General features: G+C 35.6%; 2 protein-coding genes across 7 annotated transcripts in view; both read left to right on the top strand.

The window, feature by feature from the left end:
- The window catches only part of MCU (mitochondrial calcium uniporter), a 235,299-nt gene that overhangs the window by 135,329 nt on the left and 86,655 nt on the right, over window positions 1–13,315 (top strand). The window lies entirely within an intron of this gene.
- LOC114496430 (60S ribosomal protein L17-like) lies at window positions 852–1,490 on the top strand. Its single transcript, XM_036026817.1, has one exon. It carries the CDS (start codon window positions 901–903, stop codon window positions 1,453–1,455), a length of 555 nt encoding a protein of 184 aa, XP_035882710.1. The 5' UTR covers window positions 852–900; the 3' UTR covers window positions 1,456–1,490.

Here is a 13,315-nt window from a genome sequence, read left to right as displayed (position 1 = left end):
TATTTCTCTTTATTCTATAAATGCCCATGAAAAGTGATTCTGTAAATCTCTTCAGTCCTTTACAAAAACATTGCCACTCAAACTTAGTTTTAACATATTTATAACTCCTGAGTAATTGTGTTAAGTAGCTTTTCACTACAGCTTAATCAACAGTGGTTTCATTCCCTGTACAACCTTTAGTTCATGGACCAAAAGAATTGTGTCCTATTTTATTTATTATTCATGACTCATCATTTCTGTATTTCTCTTATAATAGAATATTTTTTCCCCACCTGCTGCCTTCTTTGTGTGTTGTGTGTGTGTGTGTTTGTCCGAGAAGATAGGTTTAAAACAGAATACTTTTTAAGACCAAAATTAGGTGGGTTTTACCATCTTGATAATCTGTCTTATTGTGGAGGAGAATATAACTCCTAAAGTAGACCACTTGATTTTCTTCCTGCTGTGTGTTTGTTTTAGAAACTATTTCTTTGTAAAAAAGCAGCAGTTCTAATTTTATGTTTATTTCTTTATCCCATTGTCTCTCCTTTTTCCCTGCTTGCCTATTGTGATAAAGACTCAGTGGCCCTAAAGAAACTGCAGAACTTTCATTTAATAATGCAGTAGTGGACGGAATGAACATATTCTTGCCACAAAGAAAAAAAACCCAAACTCATAAATCTGATTGTTCAATTTTTTTCCTCAGTAGCATCCTCTGCTATTAATTTATCTACCTATGCTGAAAACTCTGCAGAAGGGGCTTGTGTTTGAAGATTTTTCTTGGAGAACCCCAAAATCTATTCAATTCCTATCCTCCAAGTATTTTTCTAATAACCTTAAGCTTCCATTTATGTTCTTAATATTTTGTTATGAAAATTTAAAACTTTTGCTCTTCCCGAAAGCGACCAGAGGTGACCTCTGAAGATGGTTTGCTACTCACTTGACCCGGAGAACCCCACAAAATCATGCAAATCAAGAGGTTCAAATCTTCGTGTTCATTTTAAGAACACTCGCGAAACTGCCCAGGCCATCAAGGGTATGCATATCCGAAAAGCCACCAAGTATCTGAAAGATGTCACTCTAAAGAAGCAGTGTGTCCCATTCCGCCGATACAATGGTGGCATGGGTAGGTGTGCCCAGGCCAAACAGTGGGGCTGGACACAGGGTCGGTGGCCCAAAAAGAGTGCTGAGTTTTTGCTGCACATGCTTAAAAACGCAGAGAGTAACGCTGAACTTAAGGGTTTAGATGTGGATTCTCTGGTCATTGAGCACATCCAGGTGAACAAAGCTCCCAAGATGCGGCGCAGAACGTACCGAGCCCATGGCAGGATCAACCCCTACATGAGCTCTCCCTGCCACATCGAGATGATCCTCACGGAGAAGGAGCAGATCGTTCCCAAACCAGAGGAGGAAGTTGCACAGAAGAAGAAGATATCCCAGAAGAAACTGAAGAAACAAAAGCTTATGGCCCGGGAATAAATTCAGCATAAAATAAATAACTAATGAAAGTAAAAAAAAAAAAGAGAAAATTTAAAACTTTTAGGAAAGTTGAAAGAATAGTTTAAGGAATTCCATGTATCCATAACCTTACTTATCAGTTATCAACTACATGGCCCATCACATTTCATCTTTACCTTCACCCATTTCCACACACACACACACACACACACACACACTGGATTGTTCTGTGCAAATCACTTATCATAGCATTTTTCCTAAAATATTTCAATATATATTTCTCTGTCTTATAAGGATAGCCACAGTCCCATCATCACATCTAAAAATATCAACAATATTTCCTTCATATCATTAAATAACTAGTAATTATTCAAAATTTCCTAATTGTTCTATTAATATTTTATTACAGTTGGTTTATTTGAAGCAGAATCCAAACAAGGACCATATACTGTATTATCTTTTAATATATAGGTTCCTCTTCACTCATTTCTGTTTAGTAATATAAATGAATATTAGAATGAGAAGAGAGCTCCAACAATTTACACATTTTAAGAACCAACAAATACATATTCCAGAAGAATATTAAAACATTTTTATTAACTGACACACTTCTTTAGTACTTTTTAATTGTACATTTTTTGGTCTTTATACTCTTTGATCACTTCTTCATCTAACAATTTTATAACATAAATTTTTATAAAAGGTGAGAGCTAATTCAGCCTTTTCGATAACATAGTTGATTGACATTTTTTTGTTGTTGATAGTTTGGATGCAAAAAATGAGAAAATTCACACACAGATGCACTTATTACTTATAGTATTACTACAAATAGGTGTACTGATTAATTCTATTTTGTGCTATACCCAACAAAAATGAAAAAAGTTATGGCATAGTATAATTGTATGCATGAGTTATCTAATATATTTCTTTTCTTATTTCTTTCAAATATATTTCTGACAGAGAACTTACATTTGACTAGGTGCCCATGAGAACTGCATCTTTCACTTATATTTGTTCCCCTTGACATTTATTTGTTGAACAAACCAGGTTATTTGTGCTGTAGAAATACCCTATAGAATCTGTTAATCCTGGTGGCACTTTTAAACATATTTTTCTATCTCCTGTATTTCTACAAGCTGTTAATTATATCTAGAGGTGTGATCAGATTCTAGCTCAGGTTTTGGCAAGAATGCATCACAGGTGACTTTGTGTGCTTCCCCTTGCATCACATTGGGGGGCACAATGACTGCATGTTTCTCCTTTTATCAAGACATGTTAGCACTATCCCCCACTTTTTAGTTTAATTTGTTAAAAAAAAAGTCTAAAAACTTGATGTTGAAATTTTGCTTTAAATATAGCTATTTGGAACTTTTAACATTGCAAAACAAATTTCCCTTTTTCTCTTGTAATGTTAAATACGTAATTTAAAAAAAGACAGAAAAAACAACTCTAATTCCCAAAATAGGCCCTTTTACATGAGCACTATATAGCAAAGAAGCTATTTATTCCTTAAATTAAGGAATATTGTCTTAACCGTTATTTTCTTTCTTCATTCTACAGATATTTATGTATGTGTAATAAATACTTATTGAGAGCCTGTTATGTGCCAGACCCTGTAAAGGTGACATTGTTCTTGGTTTCATGAAGCTTACAGTCTAATAAAGGAACTGGTATTAGCCATAATCTCACAATTAAATATAAAGTTATATTTTCATTAGTGTTTAGAAGAGAGATAATAATAACTATAAGAGTATTTAATAAGAGAGTTTGGGCTAGTCTGGTTATCAAGGAGGTGGTGATTGAATGAGATTTGCAAAAATCAATTGGCATTAACCAGATGAAAGAGTAAACTGGGGTCTTTTTTCTAAATGGACTGAATGGGGAAAGACCCCATGCCTATAGAGGGGAGTGTAGAATTTAAGTAGTTACAAAAGGCCATTGTACACTGAAGTATACAGAGTGAAGAAAAGCCTCGTGTGAGATGAAGCCAAAGACATAGGTAGGCAATAGGCCATGAATGGCTTTACAGGCAGCTCTGTTCATTTACAGGCCTTCAGCTCATTGATTTATTCAAATATGCAGTAATTATTTGAATGAATTGTGTCTATTATGTGCTGGGTACACTGATGTCAGTGCCAGGAACATATAGTTGAACCAACCAGTTGGTCACGGGCCTTGTGTTCTGGTGATGGTGTAGGACAAAAGGAAGGGGACAAATACTAATTACTAAGAAATCACGTAGTGAGAAGCACCAAGAATAAAATAAAGCAGAGTCTTGTGTTCACAGTGACTGTTGAACTGCTTTAGACTGACTGAAAATAGAAGACCCTTTTGAGGAGATGTTTACTGAAAGCTGAATGATAACAGTCATGTGGAAATCTGTGGAAGAAATATTCCAGGCAGAGAAAAGAAATTATGCAAACCATGAGGCCAGAACAAGGCTGGTCAGTTCAAATAACTATAAGAAGGCACTGGACTGGGACCTTAAGGAGTAAGGATTACAGAGATACAAAATAAGGTCTGAGAGACATATAGCTCCTATAGAGCTATAGAATCATATTACAAAACTAGTAAAGTTCAAGTGCCTTTAATTTTTTGTGATAATCTTTTACTAAAATTAAATGGCCAACTTGAAATATGACTATGGCACAGGTTACCACTGCCCAGATCTTTGAGTCCAGCACACATCCATTACTGTTTGTGTGACAACTCAGTTCTCCTACCACTTTTTCCCTCCCTTTGGAAATTATACAAAAGGTTTGTACAATCTATCATGATGTCACTTAGCTGCATAGAATTTCTTTTACTAATACAGTATAAAACAAATGTGGAGGTGAGTTTTGTAAAATTACTCCAGTTTATCTAGGTTATGCTTTTTATAGTCTGAATAGCACAGCTCTAAAGGGAGACATTTGCTTTGCTAATTAATACGGGTTTTTTAAAATCACTGAGAAACAATAGTTATTGTATTGCTTATCACACATAGAAGCAGAATTTTCATTATTTCATTTATTATTTTGATATCTAGGTGACTTTGAAAACCTGGATTTGGCCATAAGTGAATACCATTATAAAGTAATTCACCTTTGGAGGGTTTGCTCTTTGATAGTAACTTAATAATTCTTCATTAACAACACAGTCAACAGAAGTAAAACCAGAACAAGAATCCTGAGGAATATATTACTTAATGTTAATATTTTAATGACTGCTCATTGAACCAAATGTACCTCTTCCAAAATCCTGAAAAAGGAAAATCACTGAGGTGCTTCTCCTTGGAGCCAGTAACTTTAAGTGTGGTTTAAGCCAAGGAGACTAATGTAATTTACTCAAGTTCACTAAACTCTGTTCTTGTCTTTTTTATTAGAAAAGGGGGCTGCTCATCATGATATAATCAAAGCCCAAATTTTAGCTCCCAAGTAACACAATTCTAAATTGTTCATTGGAATAGTTAATCTAATACTTTGATTTTTCTGTCTCATTTTACTCTTTTGTACATGTAGATGCTCCTCAACTTATAATGTCCAATCAACCTATTTTAAGTTGAAAATACTGCTAATCAAAATGCATTTAATACACCCAACCTGCCAAACATTGTAGCCTAGCCTACATGCTCAGAACAATATCCAAAAAACATAACACAGTACACTGCAGATTATCGGTTGTTTACACTCATGATTGCTTGGCTAAGGAGCTGTGGCTTGCTGCCGCTGCCTAGCATCACGAGAGAGTGTCGTGCAGCAAGCATACCACTAGCCCATAAAAAGATCAAAATTTGAAGTCCTCTTTCTACTGAATGGATATTGCTTTTTCACCATAGACGTCAAAACATTATAAGTTAAAACACCATTCAGTCTGGAGCTGTCTGTATGTACATATCTTCTCATTCTCCTCCTTCCCTTGCACATATAAGCTTTGATCAGAAAATAGATATTGGACTTTTTTACTGAGGTATTGTACTGGCTGTCATAAGGAATGGCCAACAGAAGATAGGGCACTGAGAGGTTTTTTCCTTTTCTACCAAGGACCATGTATTATTCATAAAATAACACAATTTGTTAATGTGTATTTACAAATTATTAGAAGGATAAACTAGTGAAATAGAAAAAGAACTTGAAAAGATAATCATTAATTTCTGTTCAGATTCTGTTTACTTAAACATCTAATTACTTTTCTAAGTAAAAACAGTTACTTAGATGCAATCTGGTCAATACACAACATGAAATAGGAAACTTTATCATTCTTTTATTCTATTTGATGATACATGGATGATCGCTGTAAGAAATACTCAGGAAAAGAATAACATGTATTTAAAGAATGCTCGTGTTTTACAATGACATATTATCACCACTCATGATGATTGGGTTTCTTTTGTCATTGTATTCAGTAGTTGGCTTCACTTTTCTTCTACCTGCTGTATCTGAAACTCAGCCAGTTCTCTTGTCTTTGGTTTCTGATGCCGAGTTCATCACCAGCTAACTGAGAAAGGATTCAAGTAAATGTTTGCCATGAAAATCAGATGAGTGTGTCACAGGAATTGGCATGTGCATCTGAAATACTAATTTAAAAAGGCTTGCAAGAAATTTTTAAAAAAAGCTTGCAGAATCCCAAGAAAATATTCTACAATTTTGACTAATGAATGAAATTCCCAAAAAATGTTGTTAATTTTTCAGGTGAATTCTTCATATTGATGGGATGGAGAGCTGTGAGATAAAGGAAATGAGATTTTAATAACACATTTTTAAGGTCATATTTTAGAAAGAACTAGTACCTTGATAAGGAGTTAAGATTGGTTTATTTTGTGCAAAGCCTTGAAAATCATAAGGAGTTTTGGTTTCATTCTTTAAGCAAAGAGAAGCCAGTGACAGTGTTTTGAAGAGCATCCGATCTTTATTTAGGAGGGTGACAGGTACATTTTGATGGATATATTAGGAGGATAAAAGAATGGAGGCTATTGCAGGAACAGATAAGAATCACAAATTTTTTCAGTGTTTTCCAGTATCAGTACTTTTATACATTAATATTTGACAGCTCACAACATCTGCATTAATAGATGCAGAAACTAAAGCTTGAGGTATTTAAAGAACTTGCTCAAAATCACAAAGCTAATAAATGCGGGAGCCTCATGAGATTCAAATCCATTTGTGACTTCAGGGCCTGTGCTCTTAACCTCTGAATAACACTAATGTTGGGAGAAGAGATTGGCTAGAAGTAGATTGAAGACTCTAATAGGGCTATAAGGCCTAAAGCTGGAAGGACTGTCCAGACGGTTGGAGTTATAATTAATCAAGATAGGAAACACATGAGTGGAGCAGGTTTAGGAACATAGTTAAAATTAACATACAGGTATATTTGATAGAGATATCTAACAGTAGGGAATTTGAATCTGAAAATTAACTTGATAAAGGATTGAAGATATTATTTTCATTAAGATAGTAACTTGAACTTATTTTTTAAAAAGTTGAGCTCTCCAAGCAGAATGAAGTGTGAAAAGATAAAGACAACGAACAAGCTGAACAAGCAAGAGTCAGTGAAAGAAACATAGAAGTAGTCAAAGACATGGAAAGGCAAGGAGTAAGTTCAGGAATCTTGGAGTTTCATGGAATTCAAAGAACAGAATTTCAAGAGGGAGGAGGTAGTCATCAGTATCAAATGTTTTCAAAGCATAATAATATGAGAAATGAAATAAAGGCAAAGGAAAGTTTAACAGTGAAAATTCATTTGTCAAAAGTAGGATCTGTGAGGAAGAGTTCGTGGGGTAGGTGGGGTCAGAGGATGTGTGTAGTACAGAAAGACATGTTTAAGTTTGGGGAAAAGAGCCATTGAAGTCGAAGACATTCAAGATGTGAGAAGGAACTGATTTAGTAAATGAATTAACCTTGCAAGGAGTAGGAGTGCGTTGTCCTGTGATACAGAATAAAAAAAGAAAATTGAGAGAAACGATGGGAAAGAGAGAAACTGTGGAAGTGAATTTTGGAAGACCTTGACCTCAGTAAAACAGGAGGTGAAGTTACCTATCGAGATGCAGAAAGCAATTCTGAAAAGCTTCTGAGTCTACTAGAAATGTGTGAAAGCATTTAGTGAGCAAACCTCATCATCTAGCTAAGGTTGGGAAACATGTATTTGTAGTCATGTCAGTAAAGACAATTATATTGCCTTTTTTTTTTTTTTAAATAGCCATTGCCTCATCCTATGACAGGAGTTGATGAAACAGGCTTACCGCAAGTAAAGTGGGTGTAGGAGGTCAAGGAAGCTGAGACACTAGAGAACATAATTAAAATAAGGCTTATACTGAGTAGAGAGAATAGTAAAGCAAGGAGGATAGGACTGGATATGCTGAGGGAGAATATTGAAAAGACTTGGTAACTTCTTTTGGTTACATCCAATGAGAAGCCTGAAAGCTGTTCAGCACATGCTTTTAGGCACAGCTGTTCAGTGCATACCTTATTCGTTTACTCCTTGGGGTCACACTTTGAACCAAGATAATTAAATTCAGACCTTTTACTGCCAGCTTCTTAAAACAAAACTGCATAAAATTTATACTGTATAAAGGCTAGGCTATAAAATAGTGGACAATAAGTTTTATGGGCAGACTGCCTTTTTGGTTTTGTTGTGGTGGCTGTTGTTTTGAGAAAAAGATTATTGATGTTGGAGGAAATTTGCATTATAGTATCAATGAGCCAAAATTAACATTTGCTGAAATCATGTTGATGTGTTCATGTATTCATGTATGTTTTTTGCTGAACTGAACTGGCAGTTTTATGATAAACATTTGAGATAAACATTTTCTTGTGCCTGTTTATCTGTGTAATAAACATCCAATGTAATAAATAAACTTAACCCTCTGAATTTAATAACATGGACAAGGACAATGTGGGGGGTATTGAATATGGAAGGGGGTGGGCAGGGCAGGGGAGATTAATAGGGGAAATTTGGGGACAACTGTAATTGAACAACAATAAAAATTTTGTTTTAATTGTAAAAAAATTATATTGTAAGATCAGTGGGATTCATTCAGGTTATTCTTACAATTGCATTTTCTTTTCTTAACTAGAATCTTTCTTTGCTTTTCTTTCAACCACTACATTAGAATTTCAGAGCAGGATGAAAGGAATCTTGCAAACTCAGTTTAGTTTGATAGAAAAGTCACTCTTATTTAAAATGCATAAGTTGTCTTTGAGTTTATTGTTTTTTAAATATATTTTATTGATTATGCTATTACAATTGTCCTATTTTCCCCCTTTTATTCTCCTCCACCCTGTATACCCCCTCCCACCTGCATTCCCCACCTTTAGTTCATGCCCATGGATCATACATATAAGTTCTTTTGCTTCCACATTTCCTATACTATTCTTAACCTTTTCTATTTTCTACCTACCATTTATGCTACTTATTCTGCATAGCTTTTCCCCCTCTCTCCCGCTCTCACTCCCCCACTGATAACCCTCCCTTTTCCAGCTCTTTCCCACTCCTCTGTTGATGACCCTCCATGTGATCTCCATTTCTGTGGTTCTGTTCCTGTTCTAGTTGTTTTTGCTTACTTTGTTTTTGTTTTTGTCTTAGGATCAGTTGTTAATAACTGTGTTTGTTATTTTATTGTTCATATTTTTTATCTTCTTTTTCTTAGATAAGTGCTTTCACCATTTCATATAATAAGGGCTGGGTGATGATGAACTCCTTTAATTTGACCTTATCTGAGAAGCACTTTATCTGCCCTTCCATTCTAAATGAAAGCTTTGCTAGATAGAGTAATCTTGGATATAGGTCCTTGCCTTTCATGACTTGGAATACTTCTTTCCAGCCCCTTCTTGCCTGCAAAGTTTCTTTTGAGAAATAGGCTGTCTTATTGGAACTCCTTTGTAGGTCTCTCTCTCCTTTTCTCTTGCTGCTTTTAAAATTCTCTCCTTATCTTTAATCTTGGGTAATGTAATTATGATGTGCCTTGGTGTGTTCCTCCTTGGGTCCAACTTCTTTGGGACTCTGAGCTTCCTGGACTTCCCGAAAGTCTATTTCCTTTGCCAGATTGGGGAAGTTCTCCTTCATTATTTTTTCAAACAAATTTTCAATTTCTTGCTCTTCCTCTTCTCCTTCTGGCATGCCTATAATTCAGATATTGGAACATTTAAAGATGCCCTGGAGGTTCCTAAGCCTCTCCTCATTTTCTTTTATTCTTGTTTCTTCCTTTTGTTCTGGTAGAATGTTTCTTTCTTTTTTCTGCTCCAAACTGTTTATTTGAGTCCTGGTTTCCTTCCCATTACTGTGGGTTCCCTGTACATTTTCCTTTATTTCACTTTTCATAGCCTTCATTTTTTCATCTAATTTGTGACCATATCCAACCATTTCTGTGAGCATCCTGATTACCAGTATTTTGAACTGTGCATCTGATAGGTTGTCTATCTCTTCATTGCTTAGTTGTATTTTTGATGTCTTCTTTCATTTGGGCCATTTTTTTTTGGTCTGGGTGCACCTGTTACATAGCAAGGGGTATAGCCTTAGCTGTTCACTACAGCAGGGCAACCCATGTTGCTGCATTGTGACACTATATGTGGGGGAGGGGGCCAAGAGGGAACAGTGCCACTTACTCTACTCTCTGCTGGTTTTCAGTCACTTCCCCCATTACCTAAAAGCAAATTGGGCCCTTCTGGTGCTGATTCCTGGGTGGGTGGGTTTATGTACTTTCTAGGACCCTGTGGGTCTCTCTAACAAACTCTTCTGTGAGGCTGGGAGTTTTTCCCGCTGCTGCCTCAACCCCCACAGGTATTTTCAGTCAGAGGTTTTGAGGCTTTATTTCCCCACACTGGAACCCTGGGTTGTGTGGTCTCTCTGGCTCCCCAGTTGTTCCTCCCAGTTTATCTGCACACAAATGTGGAACTGCCCAGTCCACTAGCTGCCACCTTGCCGTGAGTCCTCTCCACCCAGCTCCTGTCTCCGCCCCTTCTACCAGTCTGGATGAATGTTTCTTTAACTACTTGGTTGTTTGACTTCCATACAATTTGATTTTCTGTCAGTTCGGGATGGGGGGCATTGTTCTTAAATTTGTCGTTGTTGTTCTTTTGGTTGTGCGAGGAGGTACAGTGTATCTACTTACACATCCATCTTGGCTGGAAGTCTGAGTTTATTGTTAATGATTTTCTTTTCTCTTTGTATTCAGACAGTAAATAATGAAAATGTTTTTTGTTTTTTTATGATTTTTTAAAATTTTCTTTTTAGAGAGGTAAGGGAGGGAGAAAGAGAGAGAGAGAGAAACATCATTGTGTGGTTGCTGGGGGTCATGGCCTGCAACCCAGGCATGTGCCCTGACTGGGAATTGAACCTGCGACACTTTGGTTCGCAGCCCGTGCTCAATCCACTGAGCTATGCCAGCCAGGGCATGAAAATGTTTTAATAAATGTTTTAATAAATGTAATAAATTCCTTATTAACCAACTTATACTTGAAGACAAAATGATAATTTCTTAAGATAACATAAATGGTTTTTGAAAACAATTTTACCAAAAGGACCCTGCTGGCTTTTTCAGTCTTATTTTATCTTATAAAGTTCAGAGATATAACCTAAAACATTCCTCTGTGTCTTGTTTTTCAGGAGAAAAATAAATTTCACTTATCCAGGCCTATGTTCCTTGTCATTAATGTACTAAACACACTTGACAGCAGCTTCCATGTAGAACATAGTTTAGAAAACAATATTATTTATCTACTCATTTTAGATGTGTACAGTGCTTTTTTAAAATATGGAAAGTATGATGCTTTTATTTTATGACTTAAAGATTTCCTATACTTTATTATCAATGTGAGGCAGAGACTGGGTAGAGCAAGAGACAAAGCAAAAGGAAGTAAAAAGACCTCTGATCTAGTGATCAGAGAACAGGATTTTGAGGTTGAATACAGGATGTGAAGGGATAAAGGAACTACAATGATAGTCTCTAGTGAGTAATATTTAGGGTTCATTATTAAAAATAATTTTCTAAAATAGCATTTGGAATGAAGGACTACTCTGAAAATACATACCATAAACTTATTGTTGCATTTGAGGCAAATTGTTGTGAAGCAACATAAAGAGGAAACAAGCTCTCATTTTACTGCTGCTTTAAATGTTTATCAAATACTTAGGTTTTATGTTGTCTTTTTATTACTGTCCTGTCAGAGATTGGTGGAGTGGGTCAACTAACCCTTGAGTAAATGTTAAGATCTGCAGCTTGACAGTTTAATCACCTCTGTGACTTGGAAATTTAAAATATGCCATTAAATAGCATGAGGGCTCGCTGCTGCCAGAACCTGAAACACAGTCTAGTTGTTAGTGAGTATCCCAGCCCAACGTTCTGGATTTTTTATATATTGAGGATGACTTATGTCAAAAATCCAAACAGATTCCAACAATAGGAAGCTGAAATGAGACAGGTTTTAGCAGGATGAGTAGACCTCAGATTCAAATGATATAGTGAGTGAGAACCATTGATCAGCCAACTTGGAAATTAACATTTTGAGACAGAGGACCATTTTATGAGCAGAGGCATCCACTAGCGATGTGATGTAAGATTCAGAGTAAACAACTCTGAAGAGCAGAATTCCAAACTTTTAAATATAGAAGGTGATAAAAAGAAATCAGGCAAAATTTGGGGAAAAATATTAGCAAAATTTAACAAATTAGCAAATTCTATTAATTTGAATACCATATCTTTTGATATCTGCACTGTGGATAGTATATTTTTGTGATTTTTTTCAGATTGTGAAATTCTCCGTGATCACTGTAAATAATTTGGGATGCTACATAATCACTTATAAATTTATTTGGCATCTGTCCTTCTAGTCTGTACATAGATATTTTAAAAGCATAATTCATCTTCATACTGTACAATGTGTGTTTTAACCTACAGCATGATATTTTACTACCTAAACCTAAAGAATTTAAGCCTTAAAAATAACTTAATTAAACCTCCTAAAATTGGAGGAAATATTTGAACCAGAATGGTAGGCAAGAGGAAAGGAAAGGCAAGTAATACACATACTATTTGTTAACAAATCAGCACCAAATCAAATGGAAGAGTGCAACAAGGGATGTTACTGATGGTCAGGTAAAACTGCTAATCCTCATACCAAACCTAATTGTAAGTATGCTATGGAAATCTTTTATAGTACAGCATTCTGCAGCTACTTTTAATCCAAGTGATACAACTGATTTGGCATGGCTACTCGAACAGATCTCCAAACAAATGTTGTTCCTGGCACAGGCTTCTTCTAAGCAGTTCTTTCACACTGCTGATGTTGGTTTTTTAATCTTTCATTTCCTGATGCATTAAAACCTAGCAAGCCTATAGTTTATTGCTTTAAAGATTAGCCCATTTTAAAATATTATGTGTGAAGAAAAGACTTTACTGGAAGGTAACAGTGAAGAAATTTACTCTTCCCGCCTCCTTTAAAACTCACTAAAAACAAGAAGACAGGGAAATAGAAAAGAAGTCCATCAATAGTGAAACTAGGCACAAGGCTAAGCCGAACAATACAAACAATGTAGCATGACTCGCAAAATACTTTGAAATCTAGACCACATGCTGGAGGATGCTGAGCCCTCCTGGGAATCCGAAGGAATACTGTACACTGACTTCTCTAAAAGACAGTGTTATATTGCTTTAAAGATCTAACCAGTGAGATTTTATTGAGCTCTGACCAGTAATTTTTCATAGACTCAAATAAATTTTAGACATTATCTGTTACCAAAAATACAGTAACAATTTTTTAAAACCTCTCCAACACAGATGTTAAGAAATACTAGTATAGTAGAAGGAGATGAAAAACCAGTGTGCAAACCTCAAGAAAAAAGTATGAGAAGATGAAAAGCATTAGAGAAATGAGAGCCACATTAGAAATTTTCAGAAGAGAGAGAGAAA

Source organism: Phyllostomus discolor, chromosome 5 (genome assembly GCF_004126475.2).
Source record: "Phyllostomus discolor isolate MPI-MPIP mPhyDis1 chromosome 5, mPhyDis1.pri.v3, whole genome shotgun sequence".
NCBI lineage: Eukaryota > Metazoa > Chordata > Mammalia > Chiroptera > Phyllostomidae > Phyllostomus > Phyllostomus discolor.
The sequence above is the reverse complement of the archived record's forward strand: the minus strand, read 5'-3'. Positions and strand labels throughout refer to the sequence as shown.

Excerpts from the sequence above, each read along its gene's own strand:
- LOC114496430 (XM_036026817.1), top strand. The coding sequence starts at position 901 with ATGGTTTGCTACTCACTTGACCCGGAGAACCCCACAAAATCATGCAAA.